At 50.7% G+C, this 25,156-nt stretch overlaps 2 protein-coding genes across 2 annotated transcripts in view; one reads left to right on the top strand and one right to left on the bottom strand.

Annotated features, from left to right (window-relative positions):
* CUL9 (cullin 9) overlaps positions 1–13,782 on the top strand; it is a 38,114-nt gene extending 24,332 nt beyond the window's left edge. The window contains exons 27-41 of the mRNA XM_082849063.1: positions 4,031–4,176; positions 4,327–4,456; positions 4,608–4,807; positions 5,258–5,508; positions 6,482–6,827; positions 9,870–10,010; positions 10,150–10,314; positions 10,482–10,645; positions 11,013–11,106; positions 11,634–11,708; positions 11,857–11,967; positions 12,097–12,214; positions 12,542–12,675; positions 13,288–13,361; positions 13,442–13,782. Coding sequence (XP_082705189.1) covers positions 4,031–4,176; positions 4,327–4,456; positions 4,608–4,807; positions 5,258–5,508; positions 6,482–6,827; positions 9,870–10,010; positions 10,150–10,314; positions 10,482–10,645; positions 11,013–11,106; positions 11,634–11,708; positions 11,857–11,967; positions 12,097–12,214; positions 12,542–12,675; positions 13,288–13,361; positions 13,442–13,640 — 2,348 coding nt within the window. The 3' untranslated portion in view covers positions 13,641–13,782. The remainder of the gene's footprint in view (positions 1–4,030; positions 4,177–4,326; positions 4,457–4,607; positions 4,808–5,257; positions 5,509–6,481; positions 6,828–9,869; positions 10,011–10,149; positions 10,315–10,481; positions 10,646–11,012; positions 11,107–11,633; positions 11,709–11,856; positions 11,968–12,096; positions 12,215–12,541; positions 12,676–13,287; positions 13,362–13,441) is intronic.
* Positions 13,783–14,350: 568 nt separating this feature from the next.
* On the bottom strand, positions 14,351–16,867 carry DNPH1 (2'-deoxynucleoside 5'-phosphate N-hydrolase 1; the record flags this gene model as incomplete). Its single annotated transcript, XM_082848410.1, is given in 5 exon segments — positions 14,351–14,457; positions 14,644–14,745; positions 14,748–14,753; positions 14,924–14,992; positions 16,456–16,867. Coding segments are annotated over 5 exon segments (696 nt in total).
* Between the last annotated feature and the right edge of the window lie 8,289 nt (positions 16,868–25,156).

Below are 25,156 nucleotides of genomic sequence, written 5' to 3' on the forward strand. Positions count from 1 at the left end.
CAGCGGCCACGGCTCACGGGCCCAGCCGCTCCGCGGCATGTGGGATCTTCCCAGACCGGGGCACGAACCCGTGTCCCCTGCATTGGCAGGCGGACTCTCAACCACTGCGCCACCAGGGAAACCCAAGGTTTTTTTTCTTTTTAAATTTTTATTGGAGTATAGTTGATTTACAGTGTCATGTTACTTTCTGCTGTACAGCACATGAATCAGTTATACATACACATATATCCACTCTTTTTTAGACTTTTTTCCCATATAGGTCATAACAGAGTATTGAGTAGAGTTCTCTGTGCTGTATAGTAGGTCCTTGTTAGTTATCTATTTTATATATAAGGAGTATGTAAATGTCAATCCCAATCACCCAATTTATCCCTACCCCCTTTCCCTCCTGGTAACCATAAGTTTGTTTTCTACATCTGTGACTCTATTTCTGTTTTGTAAGTAAGTTCATTTGTACCAGTTTTTTAGATTCCGCATATAAGTGATATTATACGGTATTTGTCCTTCTCTGTCTGACTTAATTCACTCAGTAAGACAATCTGTAGGTCTATTCATGTTGCTGCAAATGGCATTATTTCGTTCTTGTTTATGGCTGAGTAATATTCCATTGTATATATGTACCACATCTTTATCCATTCCTCTGTCAGTGGACATTTAGGTTGCTTCCAGGTCCTGGCTGTTGTAAATAGTGCTGCAGTGAACACTGGGGTGCATGTATCTTTTCGAATTATGGTTTTCTCTGGGTATATACCCAGGAGTGGGATTGCTGGATCATATGGTAGCTCTGTTTTTAGTTTTTTAAGGAACCTTCGTGCTCTTCTTCATAGTGGCAGTACCAATTTACATTCCCACCAACACTGTAGAGGGGTTCCCTTTTCTCCACACCCTCTCCAGCATTTATTGTTTGTAGATTTAAAAAAAAAATTATTTATTTTATTTTATTTTATTTTTGGCTGCATTGGGTCTTCATTGCCACGTGTGGGCTTTCTCTAGTTGCAGCAGACGGGGGCTACTCTTCGTTGCGATTTGCAGGCTTCTAATTGCGGTGGCTTTTCTTGTTGCAGAGCACAGGCTCTAGGCACGCGGGCTTCAGTAGTTGTGGCTTGCGGGCTCTAGAGCACAGACTCGGTAGTTGTGGTGCACAGGCTTAGTTGCTCCATGGTATGTGGGATCTTCCCGAACCAGGTCTTGAACCTGTGACCCCTGCATTGGTAGGCGGACTCTTAAACACTGTGCCACCAGGGAAGCCCTGTTTGTAGATTTTTTGATGATGGCCATTCTGACCGGTGTGAGGTGATACCTCATTGTAGTTTTGATTTGCATTTCTGTAATAATTAGTGATGTTGAGCATCTTTTCATGTGCTTTTTGACCATCTGTATGTCTTCTTTGGAGAAAGGTCTATTTAGATCTTCCACTCCTTTTTTAAAATGTAATAATTATTTATTATTTACAGTTATAGGAAACAAATTTTAAACAAATTTGCATACATGTTTTGTTGCTGTGATATATGAGACACTGATCAGTAAAAGACTGACAAGCATAAAAATATCAATGTATTACATCAGGATAAAATTCTGTGGGGGAAGTGAAATGGAAATATAATTTCAAGGAGTAAAAGGAATGATGTAAAATGTCTGATTGTTAAAGAGCTTGTCTTGTACTTTTTAAATGGATGATGGTGGCTGTCACAGCATAGTGATTTTTTTTTCAACATCTTTATTGGAGTATAATTGCTCTACAATGGTGCATTAGCTTCTGCCATATAACAAAGTGAATCAGCCATACATATACACATATCCCCATATCCCCTCCCTCTTACGCCCCCCTCCCACCCTCCCTATCACACCCTTCTAGGTGGTCACAAAGCATCGTTCTGCTCATTTTTTGTATATTTTGGAGATTAATCCTTTGTCGCTTCGTTTATGAAGAAGTCTCTTAATTGATGGAATATTGTTGGAAGACTTTTATCAGTTTTTATTTCAGAATGGCTTATTTTTACCGTCATTTAAAAAATCATTTTATTATGAGAACTTTTATTTAATTAATTTCTTTTTGGCTGCATTGGGTCTTCGTTGCTGCACGTGGACTTTCTCTAGTTGCGGCGAGAGGGGGCTACTCTTCGTGGTGGTACGTGGGCTTCTCATTCTGGTGGCTTCTCTTGTTGCGGAGCACGGGCTCTAGGCACGAGGGCCTCAGTAGTTGTGGCTCGCGGGCCCTAGAGCGCAAGCTCAGTAGTTGTGGTACACGGGCTCAGTTCTTCCGCGGCATGTAGGATCTTCCCGGACCAGGGCTTGAACCCGTGACCCCTGCCTTGGCAGGTGGATGCTTTTTTTTTTTTTTTTTTTTTTTTTTTTTGTGGTACATGGGCCTCTCACTGCCGCCGCCCCTCCCGTTGCGGAGCACAGGCTCCGGACGCGCGGGCCCAGCGGCCATGGCTCACGGGCCCAGCCGCTCCGCGGCATGTGGGATCCTCCCGGACTGGGGCACGAACCCGCGTCCCCTGCATCGGCAGGCGGACCCTCAACCACTGCGCCACCAGGGAAGCCCGGCAGGTGGATTCTTAACCACTGCACCACCAGGGAAGCCCTATGAGAAACTTTAGACATACACAAAAGTAGACAGAATAGATAAACTTCGGTATACCAACATCTATCAATTCATGGCCGATTTTGCTTCATTTGTACCCCACCCGCTTTCCCTAGCCCTCAAATTTAAGGTAAGAACTCTCTTTTTAAAAGCAAGGACACTACAATTATCAAACTTACAGAAATTAGTAACAGTTCCTAATATTATCAGATATACAGTCAATATTCATATTTCCCAAATTATCTCGAGCTTTTAAAATTAGGTTGTTTTTTTTTTTGCCTGTTGAGGATCCAAGCAAAGCCCACGCATTACATTTGATGAGTTCTATCTCCTGCCGCCCTTAATGTATAGGTTCCTGCCTCTGTTTTCTTCCCCCTGCAATTGTTTGTAGAATAAACTGGGTGGTTGTCCACTGGCTGAATTTTGCTGATTGTGTCTACACGGTGTCCTCTAGGCACCGTATTCTGTCTGCTTTCCCGAAGACCGATATTTAGACGTAGGAGCTTATTCAGATTCAGAGTTGATTTCTCGGGCAAGGGCACTTCATAGGTAGTATCGTGTACTTCCTCCTGGAGGCTGTCTCTCTCTGTGATGTTAAAGTGGATCAGTGGATTTCACTGTTGTCTGTCCAATTTATACCTTATATATAATTTCCCATTAGCCGTTTGCTAAGACGCTCATTCATTCTCATTGCCATTAGGGTTTGGAACTAGTGGCATTCTGCTTTTGTCATTCCCTCTCCATGTGTTAGCCAGAATGCTTCCTCTATAAAGAGAAACTTCCTCTCATCAGCTTTTTGGTTGCCCTGAAGTACCGTTTATACAGGAAAGGCTTGATTCTCTTCTCCTCCCCCTTATTTTTAACCAGTTTTCAAAATAATGTGTTGGTTCTCTAGCTTCCTCCAAAGATGACTGGTGAGGTCTTTTTAAAAAAATATATCATTTTGAACTCATGGCTTTTAAAACATTTCATGTGTTTCAGTTCATTGCAGGTGTTATTTTTTTTTGATCTTCACATTGTCCCATCTTTGGCCAGAGAGCACCTCTCAGGCTGGCTCCTTTTGATACCCTCTCCCTTTGACAGCATCCTTGTTTTCTGGTCTGAGCAGACAGCCCAGGCTCACAGGAGAAGGAAGAGACCCAGCCCAGCGGGTCTTTAAAACTGTCAGCTCCCTGGGAGCAAAACCCAGCTCTCCTCTCTGGTGTTTCTGCTGTGGAGCTCGCCTGGCGCAGGGCTAGGCTCAGGGTGGGCTCCCAGGTCCCTGTGGCAGACACAGAGGAGGCTGAGCCCTGGATGCTGGAGGAGGCACCTCTGTGTCTGTGAATGCTGAGCCCTGCTCCCCACAGAGACTAGCAAAGTTTGGTAAATGGTGCACCCTCACCTCAACGCTGACCCCTTGTTTCCCCTACTCTGTCTCCACATTTTCTCTCAACACTTTCCCAGGTCAGAACCATCCAGTCCTGGATATGGGACCACATCGGCGACTGCAGTGGACATGGCTGGGCCGGGCTGAGCTGCAGTTTGGGGACCAGACCCTCCATGTGTCCACCGTGCAGATGTGGCTGCTGCTGAATTTCAATCAGACGGAGGTGCCTCAGCTCCTTGGCCTCTCGCTATCTTCTTCTCTTCTTTGTCTGTCACTGTTCTTCTCAAGTGTCTCCCTCCTTCTTTCTGTCCTCCCTCTTATTTTCCTTTCCCTCGACTGTCTTCTCCTGACTAGCCCTGTTTCTCCTGACCAGGAGGTGTCAGTAGAGGCTTTGCTGAAGAATTCTGACCTCAGCCCCAAGCTGCTGCTCCAGGCACTCCTGCCCCTCACCGCTGATAGCGGCCCTTTGACCCTGCAGGAGGGTCAGGACTTCCCACGTGGGGGTAGGTCTGGGGGGGGGCTGGGCTGAGCCTCTGCTCCGAGGGGGCGGGGCTCTCCGGGTGGGGGTGGTGTAGGGAATGAGAATGGGGTCCCCTCTGCCCCCACTTCTCTGTCCCTTCCCCTCCTCGGGCACTGACTGGGAGCGGGTTCCAGGTGTGCTGCAGCTCCGTGAGCCTGGGCTCTGGCCCCACGGGGAGGCCCTGTGGCTGCTACCTCCCCAGACGTACCTGAACGTAGAGGAGGATGAGGGCCAAACCCTGGAGCAGAAGAGGAACCTCTTGAGCTGTCTTCTTGTCCGTATTCTCAAAGCCCACGGAGAGAAGGGCCTCCACATCGACCAGCTGGTTTGTCTGGTAGGCAGACCATGATGGTGGTGGGAGAGGGAGGGAGTCGTGCTTGGGGGTGGGGTTGGAGGTGGGGGTCATCACAGGGAAGGTGAACTGTCTCAGCCCGAGACCTGGTAGGGTGACATTTCCATTTGGGTTTTCTATTCCCGACAGGCAGTTAGACAGAAGGTAGAGACCAGACATGAGTGCTGACCATGTGCCAGGCTGTATTCTAAGAGTTTACGTGATTAAGTCATTTAATCCACACAAAAATACTATGAGACAGGTGGTGGTGGAGTTATTATTATTATTACTATTATTATTACTATTCTCATTTGACAGATAAGAAAAATGAGGCATGAATTAGGCACTGATCCATAGTCACCCAGCTGGTAAGGGCAGAGCCGGGCCTTGAACCCAGGCAAGCTGGCTCCCCTGGGTAAAAGCGTCCCGCCTGTTTCCTCTCCTCCCGTCCAGGTGCTGGAGGCCTGGCAGAAGGGTCCAAATCCCCCTGGAAGCCTGGGCCGTGCTGTTGCCGGGGGCGTGGCCTGTACCAGCACCGATGTCCTCTCTTGCATCCTGCACCTCCTGGGCCAGGGCTACGTGGAACGGCGGGATGACCGCCCCCAGATCCTGATGTATGCCAGCCCAGAGCCCATGGGGCCCTGCCGAGGTCAGGCAGAGGTCCCCTTATGTGGCAGCCAGACCTCCGAGACCTCCAAGCCTAGGTAGCCACCCCTAGCTCTGTCCCCTTACTGCCACGCAGGACGGACGGCACTGCAGTGACATGGGAGGGGTCGTAGTGCCAAAGTCAGGCTCCCAGTGGAAAAATATTTCATTTCTTTCTTTGTCTAACCCCATTTTCCCTGTCCCTGTTATCTCCCCCATTTTGCTAGTCTTCATTCCCCCTCCCAGCACTGTCATCCCCTTCTTCGCCTCCTTCCCAAGCAGGGGCCTTGCTCTCCTCAGCCTCCTAAAGCCAGCCCTTAGGCAAGGGACCCAGACATGTAAACTCCTTTCTGGTGGCTTTCATTCTAAGCAAAATCGAAATATTGCGCAGATATGTAGTGAGTCCTAACCATGCACGTTGCTCAGTGAAATACACAAATTCTAGCTTTCAGGAAGTCTGTTCTACAGAGGAATTTGCCGTAGGATTCCCCCAAGTAGCTGGCACCCCTAAAGCTTTTTACATCAACTCCAGTTCACCAGGAGTTGTTACGGCTCTATTTTTATGCCTTTTGTTCACACTGTGTGTAAAACAAGTTCTCTAGAGTAATCTTTCTCCAACTTTCACATGCACACACGTTCAAATTCAGTTGAGCTCCCAGTGACACTTAGGCTGCTGGTCCGCAGACCGCACTTGGAGGCATAAAGCTGTAGATTGTTTCTCACCAGACACCCTGGTAGTATTTTGGGCGGGACCTGCAGTAGGATTGTCCCATCCACTCTAGGTCAATTAGCATCGTGACCCCTGCCCACTAGATTCCTGTAGTGCCCCCAGTCATTGCAACTGCCAGCCCCCCCTCTTACAAATGCTCCTGTGGAGGCTGTGCTCTGACGGTTGGATGGTTATCCTCAGGTTGGTTAAGCAAGTGTGGATGGAGATGAGCAAGCGGGGACTGGGGGACCAGGGTGGGGTTCAGCTAGCAGGTTGGTTAAGCAGGGCAGCGAGACTGACCGCTGACTCTTCTGTCCCTCAAGCCCGGAAGTTGTGGCTGCCCTGGCATCCCTACAGCTGCCTGCGGGCCGCACCATGAGCCCCCAGGAGGTGGAAGGGTTGATGGAGCACACGGTGAGGCAGGTGCAGGAGACGCTGAACCTAGAGCCAGACGTGGCTCAGCACCTTCTGGCTCATTCCCATTGGGGCGCCGAACAGCTGCTGCAGCGCTACAGTGATGACCCCGAGCCACTGCTGCTGGCGGCCGGGCTGTGCGTCCCCCAGGCCCAGGCTGCCCCTGCACGCCCGGACCACTGCCCTGTGTGTGTCAGCCCCCTGGAGCCCGACGACGACTTGCCCTCTCTGTGCTGCATGCACTACTGCTGTAAGGTAAGGCCCTGCCAGCTGCTCTCCTGCCCCGGCTCTCGCCCGACAACACAACTCCTTGGGAACTTCTGGGCTTCAGCCCCAGCACTGCCATTTCCCATCCTGGGCAATGTTGAATGAGTCTCTTAGTCTCCCTTAAACTGGTTTTGTCATCGTAAGTGGCGCCTTGACACCCTGCAGGTTGTTAGGATCTGGCGGTACGTGTCAGTGGTTCTCTCTTTGCTGCATATTGTAATCACTGGGAGCTTTGAAAAATCCCGATGCTCAAACTATGGCCCAGACCAATTAGAATCTCTGAAGGTGAAACCCAGGCATCTGGAGTTTTAAGAGCTCCTCAGGTGATTCCAGTGTTCGGCCAAATTTGAGAACTATAGGTAGGTAGGTAGGTAGGTAGGTAGATAAACACACACATATACAGAATCAAGGTACTTTCTAAATGAAAAGTGTTGTGAAATTGGTGATGACTGTAGTTTATGGTTTCCTTATCACCATTCAAGGCTCTTTATCCCAGAACATCATCACTTATTTTTACCATATATACTCTCATTTAATATAAAAATAAGAAGGAATGGTTTAAACCAAAAAATAGCACAAAAGCAGAGGGCAGCATGAGAAGTCAGGCTGCTGGAAAGCTGAGGCAGAGAAGGCTGTAGATGGAGAGGGAGTAGTCCTCAGAGGGGGAGGGGCTGAGGCAGGAAGCCGGGTACTGAGTGCCTTATCTTCCCTGCCTCACAGCTTGTGGGACCGGTGTCCAAACCCATCTACTTAGCAGGATGAGCTCCCTTGTTGCCCTGAATTCTAGTTGCCTCTCTCAGCAGCGCTGCCCCAGTGGTGGGTGACCGGGGCTGTGTGTGTTTGCATGTGTGTGTACTTGTACTTTTTTCTCCTTCCCTTTTGCTCGGCTTCAGGTTACTCTTCTCACATAGTTGCCTCTGCTCCCTTTTTCCAGGTTCTTAATTATTTCCTTTACGCTTTCACTTTTTCATTCAACTAATACTTGTCATGGACTTACTACGTGCACAGCTCTGGGTGCTGCGTGAGGGAGTGGGGAAACCCCAACTGGCAAGGACCCGAGAGCTAATACTAACCACAGCTAATATTTATGGGGGACTCACTCTGGGCCATTGTGCTGTTTTACACACATCATCTTGCTTAATTCCCAAAATAGTTCTGTGAGGTAGGTGAGCAAACTGGTGGGACAGCGGAAGGAGAGGCGATTTGGGAGATGGACAGGGTCCCAGATGGGTTGGGTTGGTGGACAGTGGCCTTTAATTTATGGGAAGCCCTGGTGGGTTTTAAGCAGGGAGATGATATGATCTGATTTCCATTTTTGAAAAGATCACTTTTTGTGGAGAAAAGACTTGGATGGAACAAGAGTGGAAGTAGGGACACTGGTTTGGAGACTGTTGTACAAAGAGGCAAGAGTTGGTGGCAGCTGGGCCTAGGGACAGTGAAGAGGGGAGTGGACGGATTGGGACGCATGTGGAGATGGAGCTGACAGGTTTTGTGGCTTAGGACAAGGGAATCAAGGCAGTTCCTGGGTTTTTTACCTGAGCATCTGGGAGGAGGGGATGTGTCATCTTTTACTGAGCTGGGGAAGATGTCTGGGCTGAAGGGCAGGTTTTTGAGGGGAAATTCCACCTGTTTGGGCCAAGTGAAGTCTGAGCTGCTTTTGCTTTGTTGGACACCTGAGTGGGACTGGGAAGCAGACAGTGGATCTTTGGATTTGGAATTAAGTGGAGAGGCCTGGCTGGCAACACCCAGGGAGAGAAGAGCAGGCCCAAGCTGTACCCCGACCCTGTAGAGGTGAAGAGACGGGGAGCCGGAAAATGGGACTGAGGAAAAGCAGGCTGATGGCAGAGGTCCCAGCCAAAGGGGAGCCAGTGGCAGTGCAGGAGCGATCAGACGGGAAATCCTGGGGTCTGGAGCAGTCGGAGGTGGCTCCCAGGGTGAGGCTTGAGTGGCAGAGGGCGGGAGGGGGAGTCCAGTCCACCCCTTGTGGGAGTGGAGTGGGCTCTGAACTGAGATGCTGGCCTTCGTCCTACAGGGCAGGGCTCCCACCCCATGGTGGTGAGGGGCCCTCATGGCCTGTGTGCTTGCAAGCGTGGGGGTCTGAACTTGGAGAAATTTCCCCTGTATGATCTCAAAAATGCAAGAATTTTGCATTCAACTTCCCAGTTTATCTGGGCTTGTTTCACTGTAGAAGGGGTTGGTTTTGTTTAGTACTTTGAGTGAAAATAGTCCGGTGAAGTGTTTCTTACTTATCCTGGAGCTTTGAAACCACCTGGGGGACTCTCCAGGGGTTGGACGCGTCATTTGGGGAAGCTCGGCCATTGGCAGTGTGAGGGAAAGGGTCGTTAATGGAGTCTTTTGGAGGCTTGGGCGCTCATGGTGTCAGGAGCGATGGGGGAAGGAAGCGCACTGATGGGACGGGCTCCCGCGGCAGTTGAGGGGTGAGGGGATGATGGCCTGGGCGGGGGCAGTGACGTGGAAGCAAGAAAAAGATTCAGGAGTTGTGACAGTTCCAGTGCTGGGGACTGGGGGAGCGGTGGGGTGGCTGATTAGGATTTGGGGGTGCAGCTGGCAAGGCTGCTTTGTGGAGGAGGCTGAGTCTGGGGAAGCGGGAGCATCGAGACAGGCGCTGAGGTGAGCAGTGGAGCCGGGAGGCGAGGCTGCAGCTGCGGCGCAGTGACCCTGGCCAGCCCCCCAGGCCTCCTTTCTCTCTGACCTTCTTGCTGTCTCCAAATCTTTCTTAGAACTTGAATCTTCTCCTTTTTCCTGATTCTCTTTTCCCATTCCCTTCACATCCATCCCAACAATAATTATAATTACATTACCATGGCCTGCACATCCTCAAAGTGAACTGTAATTTGGGCCAATCTCAGGAAGACTCATGGAGGCCGGAAAGCTTAGGGTCAGTTTCCGGGTTGACGTAGAAGCAGGCTTGTCTCTGGCCTCGTGCGCCGTCGGGGAGGGGTGCTCGGTGAGTCACGCTTGTGCTGCTCCCACGCTGCCCCTGAGCGGCTGCTCCTGTGTCCCTCCCAGTCTTGCTGGAAGGAGTACCTGACAACTCGAATTGAGCAGAACCTTGTGCTGAACTGCACCTGCCCCATTGCCGACTGCCCCGCCCAGCCCACGGGGGCCTTCATCCGCACCATCATCTCCTCGCCAGAGGTCATCTCCAAGGTACCGCCTCCTCGGAGAGGCTCCAGTGCACAGCCCCAGGGAGTGGGCTGACATGCAGTGTGAGGGGGGGTGGGGGGGGCCTGGAGGTGTGGCATCCGGAGAGCCAGGCCCTCACCTCGTGGCACCTGCGTCCCCACAGTACGAGAAGGCCCTCCTGCGTGGCTACGTGGAGAGCTGTGCCAACCTGACCTGGTGCACCAACCCCCAGGGCTGCGACCGCATCCTGTGCCGCCAGGGCCTGGGCTGTGGGACCAGCTGCTCCAAGTGTGGCTGGGCCTCCTGCTTCAACTGTAGCTTCCCTGAGGTGGGTGCCCACCCTGGCTCTGCCCTGGAGCCGGGATCCGCACCTCTCCCTGCCACCCACAAGGACTCTTCCCTGTCCTCCCCACACTGCCGTCCTTCAGACCTGACCTCCCCCTCCCTCCCCGCAGTAAGGGGTGGGCTGCGTCCTCACTGCCCCTCCTGCTCTAGGCACATTACCCTGCCAGCTGTGGCCACATGTCTCAGTGGGTGGACGATGGTGGCTACTACGATGGCATGAGCGTGGAGGCCCAGAGCAAGCATCTGGCCAAGCTCATCTCCAAGCGCTGTCCCAGCTGTCAGGCTCCCATCGAGAAGAACGAGGGGTGTCTGCAGTAAGAAGGGGGTACTGTGGGCACCGGCAGGGTCGGGGGGCGTGGGAGAGGGTGGGAGGCCTGGCGGAAGGAAGGGGCAGTGGGCCTACCCGAAAGCTCAGCAAACAAGGGCAGTTACTCAGCCACCTTCGCTGCACCCTCCAGAGTGTTCCCTGGATCTGAGTGTTCCTTCCCCCACTTTGAAGCCCACGCTGTATAGGGGAATTCAGAAGCCAGGGTGTGGTCAGTAAGGATTGGTAAGGTTAAGGAGACTAAGAGGGCATGAGAGGGACCAGGGCATCTTCAGTGGTGAGTCCAGGCCCTGGGCATTCCTGGTGTGGCCCTGGCCAGAGGCAGGAGCCCTCTGACCAGCTAGCTTCCTCCACAGCATGACTTGTGCCAAATGCAACCATGGATTCTGCTGGCGCTGCCTCAAGTCCTGGAAGCCAAATCACAAAGACTATTACAACTGCTCTGCCATGGTAAGGGGCCGGCGCCGGAAGGAGGGGCAGAGGCCCAAGGGCAGTGAGGATGAGATGCTGCTGCAGGGCCTGGGCACAGACGTCTCTGTGTCCCAAGCAGCCGAACAGCTGTTGGGGCGAAGGCTCAGTGGGGAGAAGACAGAAGCCACCTGGGCCTGCGGGTGCTGAGAGTTCTATCTTGGGAGGTCTGTGCATGAAGACCTTCAGCTCCGGAGTCAGACGTCTCACACCGAGGTGGCTACAGAGAGGCCGGGGCGGGCTGGGCGCTCCCAGGAAGCACCAGCCCAGAGCAGAGCAAGGGCTCTGTCAGAGCCTGGCTCCACTGTGTACTCAGTTAACCTGTCCAGGCCTCAGCGCCCTTATCTGTAAAAGAGGATGGTAGTCTGACCTACGTCACAGTTATGAGAATTGAGTGAGAAAACCTGGGTAAAGCATCAGAAGGCCTCCATGAATGGCAGTTGGTCTGATTATTAACCCCATCCTGTCCTGCCAAGCACCCGACAGCCCTCTCGGCCTGTCTTTACCAGGTGAGCAAAGCAGCTCGCCAGGAGAAGCGGTTCCAGGACTATAATGAGAGGTGTACTTTCCATCACCAGGCCCGGGTGAGCAGCGGGGGAGACGGCTGGGTCGGTGAGGAGGTCAGAGGGCTGGCCCAGACGGCCGGGCAGAGGCTAGAGGTCCCAACGGGACGGGTGCTCTCCTGACTGGGTGGGGCTGCGCGTGCTGGCACTGACCGCCTTCCCTGCGCAGGACTTTGCTGTGAACTTGCAGAACCGCGTGTCTGCCATCCACGAGGTGCCCCCGCCCAGATCCTTCACCTTCCTCAGCGACGCCTGCCGGGGTCTTGAGCAGGCTCGAAAGGTGTGGGGCGGGGCGGGGTGGGGGGGGCGATGTGCCCAGGGGTCTGGTGGGCTGGGAGAGGGAGGGAGGGAGGGAGGAAGAAGCTGGCGGGAGGCGGCCTCAGCGGGATCGGCGGCCTGGGCTCCGCAGGTGCTGGCCTACGCCTGCGTGTACAGCTTCTACAACCAGGACACGGAGCACATGGACGTGGTGGAACAGCAGACCGAGGCCCTGGAGCTGCACACCAACGCCCTGCAGATCCTCCTGGGTGAGGCCCCTGCCCACTCAGTGCTCTCTCCTGCCTCCTCCCCCAGCACCCACCCCCGACACACAAACGGGTGGGTGACCAGAGCCAGCTGCCCACCTTTATTCTGTCCCCTTCCTGTCCTTCATAGCCTTATCACCGTTACAAAGTTCCAGTCCTCAGGTACACAGTACACAGCCCTTCACCCGACCTTTGCTTTGGTTACGACCTGTCCCCACCTCTAGGCGCTAGGCCCCAGTAGATGTGGGTGGCACATGGTGGGCGTCCAGTATGCCTCTGTGGAAGGACGGGAAGAAGGGAGGGAGCCCCCGTGCCCTGCCCCCTCTGCAGAAGAGACCCTGCTGCGCTGCAGAGACCTGGGCTCCTCGCTGCGCCTCCTGCGGGCGGAGCACCTCAGCACGGGCCTGGAGCTGCTGCGGCGGATCCAGGAGCGGCTGCTGGCCATCCTGCAGCACTCCACCCAGGTAGCCGCCCACCCGGCCCGGCCGCCCTGAGGGATCCTGAAGGAAAGGCGTCAAGGGCAAATGGACCTGGCGTTCATCCCAGCTCCCAGGCCTGCCCCTTAGCCACCTGGCGTTTCCTGGAAAATGGAGTTGGTTATCCCAGATCAAGAGTATTTGGCCAGTTGCTTGCTCCCCAGAATCACTTGGGAGCTTCTTCAGAAGATTCTTCGCAGATGGGGATTTAGAATCCTGGGACTTGGGGCAGGGGACTGGCATCCACTAGAATAGGGGATCTGAGGTTCTTTCTGCTCTAACACTCTGCTGTCGAGTCTAAACTAGGAATCCCACCCTCAGGGAGCTTGCGGACTGGTAGTAACTTGGCAGAAAAGGCATGAACATACATGGGAGGTGGGGGTGGTGCCTCACCGCAGTATCCTGGGTCCCTGGAGACCACCTCTGAGTCACATTACACAGAGGCAGTGGCTTGTGGAGGGCGGTGCTGAGCGGGGGGCATTCCTGGCAGGGGCCGGGCCCCCCTTGGCCCTCAGAGGATGCTGGGTGAAGCGAGCCTGGGCACAGAGGCCCTGTGTCCTCTACTCTCCTGCTCCCCGCATCCTCCCGTTTCCTTTCCAGGATTTCCGGGTTGGTCTCCAGAGCCCATCATCAGAGGCCCGGGAGGCGAAAGGATCCAACGTGCCCGGCAGTCAGTGAGTGGAGGGGGCAGAGCCACGGAGGGGGCGTGGGAGGCGCTAGGATTCCTCGGGGGCTGAGCGTGGTGCTCTCCCAGGCCCCAGGGCTCCTCGGGGCTGCAGGTGGAGGAGGAGGAGGACGACGACGACGAGGACGATGTGCCTGAGTGGCAGCAGGATGAGTTTGAAGAGGAGCTGGACAATGACAGCTTCTCCTATGACGAGGAGTCTGAGAACCTGGACCGAGAGACTTTCTTCTTTGGCGACGAGGAGGAAGACGACGAGGGCTACGATTGAGGGGTAGGATGCAGGGAGCGCTGGAGCCGCCAGAGTCCTGGGGCCACGGGCTCAGGAGTGCACCCTTCCCCCTGTCGTGAGGGTAGGCGGTTACCAGTGTCTGCGGCACCGTCTTCTGTTCACTGAATAAACTTCTTTTTTTTCATATACTTCTCTGGAAGCAGACCAGACAGCTTCCTCAATGGGCCACTTCAACTTCCCCCTCCATCGCACACACCCAGCCCTCCTCCTCCTTTACTGTTTTCTTTAGGCGTCCAGACTTCCATCCTCAGAGAAAGCCCGCGGCGGACCTGTGTGACTTACACCGATAAAGGGAAATAAAGGTCCACGTGATAACAGGGCCAGGTACAGGCTGGCCCACTTGCCCCAGACCCAGCCCTGCATCAGAGACAGAGAGGAATGGCCACTCCCATGATCGATCAGCTTCCTCCACACTCCTGAGTGTTCCTGGGGGGAGCTTGAGGGCGTTAGGAAGTATCCTCGTCTTGGGGGCCTGTGGATCTTTAAAGGGTCTCTACATCTTGAAGTGAAGTGGGGTGTTAAGAGGATATTATGGGGGACCTGCCCCCACCCCACTCTCAACACAGACGGAAAGTTAGAATTGTAAACGTGCCATGAATCTAGTACTGGGGCTAAGGGGTAGGAATGGTACTAGAGCAAGTCTGGGGTCAGGAGAATGTAATAAGCTGGGGTGAAGTCAAGTGGTGGGGTCAGGGGAGCAGCCACCACTCAGGAGGATCCGCCGCCTCTGCCGCCTCGTAGCCCCACACCTGGACCTGCGAGCCTTCGGCTGCTCCCCGGATCGTGGCCGAGAGCACTGGGAAGGAGGAGGGAGGTGAAGGTGGCTGCCTCCCACAATCCCCCCTCCCCTCCCTTTCCTGTCCCTTTTTGGGTGGGCACTGTGCTCAGACCCCCCCCCCCCGCAAGGAAGGAGCGGAGGGTGGGGTCCTCAGAGAGCTGGGGAGGGAGGCAGGGGCGGCCACCCAGGGCTGGGGGTGCTCACTTCGGTCAGACTGCGGGCGGAACAGGCACAGGACTGGTTTACTGCGGGCTACGGCCCGGTCCAGCTCGTAGCCTATACCCAGAGAGGGCTGTGCCACTTCTACACAACCACTAGGAAGAAAGAGGAGACCAAGGCTCACTTGGGTTTGTAAGGGAGACATGAGAGTCTGGCTGTAGTGGGGAGGGAGCTCTAGAAAGTCCCTTCTAGGTGGGGAGACCAGGCGTGTCCAGGGGATCTAAGACCCCAGGGGAGTTTGCAGGCAGAGGGGGGCGCCACTCACCCTCTGCCTGCTGCAGCCAGGCCGGGTCCTGCTCGTGGATGAGCCTGTCGCCCCCAGCAGCCTCTTCTCCTGTGGTTGAGGGAAAGCTGGTCAAGGGCCCGCCCTGGTCCCCAGTTCCTCTCCTCTGATGTCGACCCCCCGCCCAGCCCCACCCTGCTCATGGAAGCGGGGAGACAGAAGAGATGAGCTCCAAGGGCCCACCCAACACTAAGATTCCATGAAAATGAGTGAGGAAATGAAACAGCCCAAAAGAAAAATTTACTCCTGTGCAGGGGGATGTGTGATTAGGGCCAGGGGAGTGATACAGATGAGATGAAGGGAAGGAAGGACTAATTCACCATGGGTCCGTGATTGGGGTGGAGAGAAGGAGGAATCGCATCCCAGGTGGGGGAAAGGCAGGCAGTAGCAAGAGGCTGGCCCCATGCAGGGAAACTAGGGCCTCATAGGCTCTCAAACTGTGCTGGGTATGAGAACCACCCGAGAACCTGACCAAACTACAAAGACCCAGGTGTCGATGAGCCCAGGCCGATCTCCAGGTGATTCTCATAGCCAGGTAAGTTTGAGAACCAGTGCTGGAATGCAGAGTGTAACCAGTAGGGGTGTTGGCAAGGAAGGCAGGAGAGGCGCTGGGGTCACAGGGCAAGGAGCCCAGCTTTCCAGCTTGATTAAAATCCACTAGGAGCACGAGGCTCATAGCCCCCCAGATCAGAGCAGAATAACTGGAGAACTTCAAAATAGACTCTAAGGCTTTATCCCAGAATCTGCATTTTCACCATGCTCCCGCAGATGATTGTTGAGCACAGTAAAGTTGGAGAGCCACCAGGCAGGGGGGCACAGACCCTGAAACCAAAAAGACTTAAGCTTCAGGGTCCCTGGCTTGCACAGGCTCTTCCAAAAGCCCCAGCAATTGTGATTTGTGATTTCGTCTCTTTAAAGAGGTTGCCCAGAATTGCATTGGGTCCCTCAGATCCTAGATCTGCCCCTGGTGGGGAAAGGGGAAAACACGTAAGGTTTTCTGAGAAGTACAAGAGTTCTGGCACCATTTCTAGAAAGTCAGCCAGATTCCGGGCCAATCACGCCGCAGGAGCAGCACATACTGGTAACAGTCTGATCAGAGGGCCTGAGAGAGACGGTGGTCGCAGGAGCTGGGGTCTGTCGGGTCTGAGGGAGGGCTGATACCTCGGCCCAGAGAGGGGTAGCAGGAGGGAAAGCTTTAGTCCTAGGTGGGAGAGATGCCAGCGGGTGAGGCATCTCGCTGAAGCAGCCCGGCCCACTCCCGTTCTGCTCCTCTCTACAAACGCCTCCGGAAAGAGCCCGACAAAGTTTTCCAAAGACCCAAAGGTCAAGATAGTAACTGAATGCGGAGAGTGGACTCACAGGTCGGACGCACGCGGGCAGCCTTTCCTTATCGGGCAGCGGAGGGGCCCTGCCGGGAGCTTCCCCGCAAGAGAGCGGGCCTGGGCCGAGGAGGCGGACCTGCCCTCGCCCTCCCGGCCGTCCGCGCCCCGCTCCCCGCGCCCCGGCAGCCTCACCGCCCGCGCCCTGATCGGCGGCCGCCAAGTGCTCGGTGAGCTCCGCCCCAAAGCGCCGCAGCCGCGACACGATCCGCCCGTACAGCTCCCGGTCCTCGCGTCCGCCGGGGATGCTCCCGCCGACGTACAAGGAGGGGCGGCCCGGCTCCCCGCGCTCCGGCCGCAGCCGCCGCACTTCCCTCCCCGCGCCAGGGGGCGCCCGCCTACGGCACGTGATGCGGCCAGCCCGCGGGGCTCCGGTGCAGGAGTGTCCACACTTGTGAAATGGAGACGTCAACTGTACCCACGTGTGTGAAGCCACCGCCTCCCGGACTTCTTTAACTCGTCCAGGCAGAAGGCGGGGTCCTCCCGATCTTATACACTGCTCCCCGCCGCCCCCAGGCCACCGCGTCTCTGCCAAAGGCAACTTCATCCTCCCAGCTCCTCAGCTCCCAAAGCTTGGAATCAGTTTTGACTCTTCTCTTTCCACCAAACCCTACCTCCAATCTATCGGCAACCCCTATGGGTGGCTTCTCCTTTCCAAATAAATACAGACTCTGATGCCCACCTGTTGGGGAACCAACCTTGGGTCGCCCCCCCCGGCCCCCCCCCCCCCCCCCCCAGTAAAGCCTCTCTGCAGACACCTGGTTGTGGTGAAGGAAAGGGCAGCGATTACTGCAGGGCTCCAAGCAAGGAGTTCAGGACAGGAGCGTTCAAAAAACCCAAACTCCCCTTTGGCGTTCAGGAAAGCATTTTTAAAGGCCAGGCGAGGGAGGGGAGTCCCAGGGTAGGAGATTAACTCGAGCACAATTCTCTGATTGGTTGATGGTGAGGTAACGGGCTGTGTCACGGGGGTGAACATTATCAATCCTCAGGTTCCCTCAGGTCTGGGGGCTACGAGCTCATGGTCATCAGGTAGTTAATTTCTTCCATTTGGTGGTGGTTTGAGCATCTGCCAAACAACTCAGAAAATGTGCAGATACCGTTACCTATAGGCACTTCAGAGAGCAGCTAGAGCAGAGGATATGGGAGCGGGGTCTGTCCCGGGAAGACCCCATAAGGTCCTGCGTGGTTACACCTCCACCACCTCTCTCAACAGCCTCCTCAGGGTCACCTCACTTCCCTGCTACACAGTCTGGTCTCCAGCGGGGGAACCCTGTGAACATATTCGTTAGGTCATGTCCTCCTCAGCCAAACCCTCCAATGGCTCCCGCCTCACTTGGGGTAAAACCCCAACCCCCTGCAGTGGCCCACCAGCCCCACGGGATCTGGGGACCGCTTACCTCTCTCATCCCAGCTCCATTACTCTCACTGGGTGTTTTGCAGCCACGTTGCCTTTCTGGCTCTTCCTCAAGCAAGCTGGACATGCTCTTGTCTCCGATCCTCTGCATTTGCTGTTCTCTGGAGCCCTTTTCTCCCAGAGAGCTCCCTGGTCACTCCCTTACCTCCTCCAAGTCTGTTCAGGTCACCTTCCCTGACCACCCTCTTCAATATGGCAGCCTCCCATCCCTATCACCCTCCTGTGCCTTGTCTTTTCTCCTCTCATTACCATATAACTGATTAATTTTGTTGTATGTCTTTCTACACTCAGTAGAATGTAAGTCCCCAGAAGGGCAGGCATTTTTCTCTGTTTTTTTATCCCTAGCTTCTAAAACTGTGCCTGGCACATAGGAAACACTTACCAAATATTTGTTGAATGAAAGAGTGGATTAAATGAGCAGCTGCATTTGATAGCACTTTGTAATCTGCTCAGCCCTAGACTAAGCTAATAGAAGCAGAGTCTGCAGGGAGCCAGGCAAACACACCATGGCTCACTGGTAATAACAATGATTTCTCCCTCATTTTATTTTGAAAATTACACAAATATAGGACAAAAACTTCAAGTGGAATGAGAGAGTACACAGTGGAAAGGGAGACCTGAGACCCCAATCCCATTCCCCAGAGGAGCGCATCATCGGAGGTTTCTTCTGAATTCTTCCTGATTAACTATAAAATATCAAAGCATGGGGTGACAGAGCAGACACAATAACCATTTTTTTTAAATGCAAAGACACAAAGAGAAGGCAAAGACATCTTAGGCTATCTCTGTCCTCTGATGGGCCCAGCTCCGAAGATACATGAACCATGGGGCAAACGTGTGTGCAGTGCTCTCAGCACCTTCGCACACACAGCCACAGGTGCATACTTAGGAGGCTGGCCTTAGGTGCCAGAGGCCTTGGGGGACAACTTCCTTCACTCTCCCTACCCTCGGTCATGCCATCCTCTGGTTCTCGCCACAGGTGAGGAACACACGTGCATGTATAGACACAGAGCACCTTGTTTCTGCCTCGGTGTCTTCAAGAAAATAAGCCGGCCTCCGTCTCCTTAGCTCCCACACTTCTGATGTGCCTAGCATCCCACCTCAGGCTGAAGGAGAAAGAGGAGAAAGATATTTTGTCTGTTTCTCTAAATGCGATATAAAGCCCTGCGATTGGTTCTGTGTCCACAGTTGAGCTGGGTGAGGATGCAGAGCCAGCCATGGCTGGCAGCTCAGATCCTTGCCTCAATGCAGAGAGGCCTGAGTCGGAGGGACAGGGCACTAAGTGATGGGTTGGGGGAGCAACGGTGGTGGGCAGGTCAGTGTATCCAACTTGTATAACAGTAAAGGGAGCAGCAGAAGACTATCTATTGCATGATTGTACTTAAGTGAAATGTCCAGAAAGGGCATATTTAGAGATACAGAAAGCAGAGCAGTGGAGGGCTGGGGTGGGAGTGGGAACTGACTGCAGGGTAGGGCCCAAGGAAATCTTTTGGGGTAATGGAGATATTCGAAAACTGGACTGTAGTGAAGATTGCACAACTCTATAAATTTACAAAATATTAAATTGTACACTTACAAACAGCAGATTTTATTGACATGTAAGTTATTCCTCATAAAGCTGTTTTAATTAATTATTTTTATAAATTTATTTTATTTTATTTATTTTATTTTTGGCTGTGTTGTGTCTTCATTGCTGCACGTGGGCTTTTCTCTGGTTGTGGCGAGTGGGGGCTACTCTTCATTGCGGTGCCTGGGCTTCTCATTGCGGTGGCTTCTCTTGTTGCGGAGCATGGGCTCTAGGCGTGCGGGCTTCCGTAGTTGTGGCACATGGGCTCAGTAGTGGCTCACAGGCTCTAAAGCGCAGGCTCAGTAGTTGTGGCGCACAGGCTTAGTTGCTCCGCGGCATGTGGGATCTTCCCGGATCGGGGCTCGAACCTGTGTCCCCTGCATTGGCAGGCGGATTCCCAACTACTGCACCACCAGGGAAGCCCTAACGCTGTTTTTAAAAAGGCAAAGATAAAGTACTGAAAATAGTAAGTAGTATCAATATAATGAGATTCAACAATTATCAATTTATGACCAATTTATGATCTTCTTTCACCTACATGCATATTCAACTTCCTCGCTGTCCTATTGTGATGCAAATTGGCTACGTGTTCAACACTGTCTTCATTCCCTCTGATAATATGTTTTCAAGTATTTTTTTGTTACATTTAAAAATCTGTATGGCTTGACAACTACTTAAGGGGAAGAGAAGATTTCTTTCTACTAAGTGTGATACTGTGATACTTTAGGCATTAAAGCACAGCTAGTTCTTCTTTTCTAGTTTCATATTGGCATTTTAACAGATGGAATTTTATTTTAACAGACGGAAGTAGCGTTTGTTGTAAGGTGTATGTAACCTATGTTAACTTCGTGGTCTGAAGTGTCTAGCTATCAAGCGGGTTCTTTAGTAGACCAAATCTTTTGTCACTGAAATGTTCTGAAGCATATACCTTGATGTTTAAAAGAAAAATATTAGTTAAAGCAACTTTTCATCTTCTGGGATCTACTTTTTAAAACTTCTATCCCCTGTAGTTATCAACTGCATGTGCCAGGCCTCTAGAAATTAGTATGTTAAACTGAAGCAACTTGATGGGGGTCACTATCCATACATAGGGTTTGTTTTCCAAAGAAAAGTATTGTTTAGAGTAGCAAGATTATAAGCCTACCTAGGCAGGTTGTAAAGCTGTTTGAAAAGTAACTGAGAGTAAGTTTTGTGAATGGAAATGTAGTGCTCAAGTCACATCCTCCTTTAAAAGTTGTAACAAATACAGATGAATTAAAAAGAAGTTATGTGAGAAAAAGCAAATTGAAGATCATATTAATTCATTTGTAATTTTTTTTTTGCTGCGTTGGGTCCTCGTTGCTGCGTGCGGGCTTTTTTCTCTAGTTGCAGCGAGCAGGAGCTACTCTTCCTTGCAGTGTGCAGGCTTCTCACCATGGTGGCTTCTCTTGTTTCGGAGCACAGGCTCTAGGCACGCAGGCTTCAGTAGTTGTGGCACATGGGCTCAGTAGTTGTAGCTCGTGGGCTCTAGAGCGCAGGCTCAGTATGAGTGGCGCACGGGCTTAGTTGCTCCGCAGCATGTGGGATCTTCCCGGGCCAGGGTTCGAACCCATGTCCCCTGCACTGGCAGGCGGATTCTTAACCACTGCGCCACCAGGGAAGCCCTGTAAATATTTTAATGTGTCTCTAAAAGATACTCTTTTTTCTTTAAAAAATATAACGATAATACTATTATCAGAGCTGAAAAATTTAGTAAGATTTTCTTACTTGTCATCAAATATTTTATCCATGTTCAAATTTGAATTGTTTTTATTGGTATATCCAATTATGTTATAAATGTTATGAATGTTTGTTTACAAGTTATCTGTTTAAAATCAGGAGCCACGGGACCTCCCTGGTGGCGCAGTGGTTAAGAATCCGCCTGCCAGTGCAGGGGACATGGGTTCGAACCCTGGTCCGGGAAGATCCCACATGTCGCAGAGCAACTAAGCCCGTGCGCCACACATACTGAGCCTGCGCTCTAGAGCCTGCGAGCCACAACTACTGAAGCCCACGCTTCTAGACCCTGTGCTCTGCAACAAGAAAAGCCACCACACCTAGAAGCTCACGCACCACAAAAAAAAGAAACCCCCGCTCTCCGCAACTAGAGAAAGACCACGCGCAGCAATGAAGACCCAACACAGTCAAATAAATAAATAAATAACTTGATTACAACCTATGAGAGACACACCTTGATTCCGGACTCACAGAAACACAACAAATATTAAAAATAAATAAATAAATAATAATAATAAAATCAGGAGCCACATCAAGTCCACACATTGTGATTGGCTGACATGCCTTTTAAGTCTATTTTAATCAACACGTTCCCCTTGCATATCTTCTCTCCTCCCCTCATCTGTCCTGCAGAGGTTCTTACAGTCTGGAGTTGACTGATGATATACCTGTAGTGCCATTTAAAGTGTTCCTTTGTGCTATAAATTGGAGTTGGATCTAGAGGCGTGACCAGATTCAGGTTCAATCTGGGGTTAGACTACGTCACAGGTGGTGGTGTGTGCTCCCATCACGGGGCACAGAATGTCTGGATGTCTCTCTTGTTTGATGTTAGCAACCATGGATGGTCAATGCCCAGAGCCATTCATTCATTCATTCATTGGATACACCAATAAAGATGTCTTAATATTAAAATAAAACTCACCAGCAGAAAGCCACCTTAAGGCAAATGAAGTATAATAAAATACTCTTATAACCACCACTCATGCATGTCAAGAAATAGAGCTTCTCCCACTCAGAAGTTTCCATGTGCCCAATCCCAATCTCAGCCTCCTCATTCCCTCCAAAAGTAACCACTGCCCATACTTTTACGGTAAGGACAAAAATAAACGTCCTTATGTTTCTTTATGGTTTTATCACCCAATGTGCATCCCTCGTCATATACTTTAACCTTCTTCATTGTTTTATAGGCCTTTTAAATCTCTTTTAAGCTATAGCTTTGGGGATACATGTTTTTAAGCATGTGTTTTGTGTGAGACACTCAGTGGGCACTCAAAGAACTAAAAAAAAAAGGAGTGAAGAGGAGTCTGAGACTTGAGACTCTGTTTGGCTTGGAGAAGGGCCAGAGTTAGCTCAAGAGTAGAAATCAAATCAATGTCATGCAGGGATGTGCGATGAGTGGAGAGATTCAAAGAAAGTAGAAATCAAGCATGGGGGGTATCCCTTCCCGTTTATCCTTGCACTCCAGCCGTTAACTCCCAGATCAAATATCACTTCCAGCCAAGAAGGAGTGGCAGGCAGCAGATTTACCCTCCCTCATATTTTGTTTTTTTGTTTTTCAAATGTGACTTTCCCTTCTCAGAATGTTGTAGAGAGAGCAGCGCTGAGATTTTCTGCCCCAATATGTACTATACCTAATATATACTATACCCACCTACTCAGGTACATTCTTAGTTTGATTTCCTCCCCATCCCAGTGTCTAGGCTGTTTTCTTGCTGGTGACGTCATTTATGAGGACAATTTTGTCAAAGTGGGGAACATCTGGGGTCCTAGTCCTTGTCTTTCCTGGGTCTGGAATCTATAAAGGCCTAAACAGGAGACTCAGCCTTAGTGCTCAGTTTTGTATTTTCTTGTGAATAATTATGAATTTTAAAATTTATCAGAAAATTTAGCAAGTATGAGAAAAGAATGAAGAATAGTTTATCAAATATCCTTGTATCCACTACCCAGTTTCATCAAATCTTAAAATTTTGTTATATCTATTTCAGATCCATATATATTATATTATATTATAAATACACATATATTACACTATGTATTGTGTATATAATATATGTATGTATATAGTATTGATATCTATGTATAAAAATAACCTAATACCTAAATATATAATATAGTAGATAATATATTACTTATATATATGATAGTCTATACACACATACACCTTAGATCATGCTTGTTATAGTTTTGTTTTTGTTTTTGTTTTTTTTTTTTTTTGCCGTACGCGGGCCTCTCACTGTCGTAGCCTCTCCCATTGCGGAGCACAGGCTCCGGACGCGCAGGCTCAGCGGCCATGGCTCACGGGCCCAGCCGCTCCGCGGCATGTGGGATTTTCGCGGACCGGGGCACGAACCCGTGTCCCCTGCATCGGCAGGCGGACTCTCAACCACTGCGCCACCAGAGAAGCCCGTTAGTTATAGTTTTATTTTCAAATCTTCTATATCCTTACAATTTTTTTTTACTTATTTTATTTATCAATTACTGAGGTAATTTTGTTAAAATCTCCCTTTGACGGTGGATTTAAAAATTTTTTTCTTGTAATTTTAACTATTTTTACTTTGTATTCTGAGACTAGTAGGTGAGTACAAGTTCAGAATTGTTATATGTTCTTGGTGGCATGCATTTTGTCCTTATGAAGTGACCCACTTTTTTCCTAATAAATTCTTTTGGACTCATATATTTTTACACCTTTTGTTTCAACCTTTTTGTATTCCAAGTGTGTCTTTAGTAAGCAGCTTATATCTGCATTTTAAAAAAGCCGATATTCTATTAATCAGTGAACTTCGTCAATTTATATTTATTGTGATTACTTATATGTTTGGAAGTTTTTCCTATTTTCCTGTTTCATCCTTTATATTACTATGCTTTTTCCTCACTTCTTTTTGTTTGTTTGTCATGCTTTCTCCTATGTGGATTTTTTAAAGTTTGAGATATAATTGACCTATAGCATCATATTAGTTTCAAGTATACAATATAATAATATGATACATGTATGTATTTTGAAATGATCACCACATCCATCACCACACATAGTCACAGATTGTTTTCTTGTGTTGAGAACTTTAAGATCTACTCTTTTAGCAACTTTCAAATATACAATACAGTATTGTTAACTACTGTCACCATCCCCTGGACTTTATTATCTTATTACTGGAAGTCTGTACTTTTTGACCACGTCAACCTATTTCACCTACCCCCACACTCCACTTCTGGCAGCTATCAGTCTGTTCTCTGTATCTATGAGGTCATTTTTTTTCAGATTTCACATATAAGTGATATGATATAGTATCTGTGTTTTTCTGTCTGACTTATTTCACTTAGCTTAATGCCCTCAGGGTCCATCCATGTTGTTGTGACTGGCTAGATTTCCTTTCTTTATGGCTGAATAATACTCCATTGCATATATATATATATATATATATATATATATATATATATATATATATATATACACACACACACACACACACACACACATCTCCACTGACCGGGCACAAGTGTTCCCTTTTCTCCACATTCTCACCAACACTTGTTATTTGTCGTTTATTTATTTATTTATTTATTTTTTGGGCCACACTGTGCGGCCTGATGGATCTTAGTTCCCTGTCCAGGGATTGAACCTGGGTCCACGGCAGTGAAAGTGCAGAGTCCTAACCACTGGACCACCAGGGCACTCCCTCTTGTCTTTTTGATAATACCCATCCTGACAAGTGTGAGGTGGTATCTCCTCATGTTTTTTTTTAATTAATTAATTTATTTATTTTTGGCTTCATTGGGTCTTCATTGCTGCGCACGGGCTTTCTCTAGTTGCGGCGAGTGGGGGCTACTCTTCGTTTCAGTGCGCGGGCCTCTCATTGCGGTGGCTTATCTTGTTGCAGAGCATGGGCTCTAGGTGCGCTGGCTTCAGTAGTTGTGGCATGCAGGCTCAGTAGTTATGGGTCTCGGGCTCTAGAGCGCAGGCTCAGTAGTTGCGGTGCGCGGGCTTAGTTGCCCCTCGGCACGTGGGATCTTCCCGGACCAGGGCTTGAACCCGTGTCCCCTGCATTGGCAGGTGGATTCTTAACCACTGCACCACCAGGGGAGTCCTCATTGTGGTTTTGATT

The sequence above is a fragment of the Leucopleurus acutus genome (assembly GCF_964270905.1).
Source record: "Leucopleurus acutus genome assembly, chromosome: 10".
Lineage (NCBI taxonomy): Eukaryota > Metazoa > Chordata > Mammalia > Artiodactyla > Delphinidae > Leucopleurus > Leucopleurus acutus.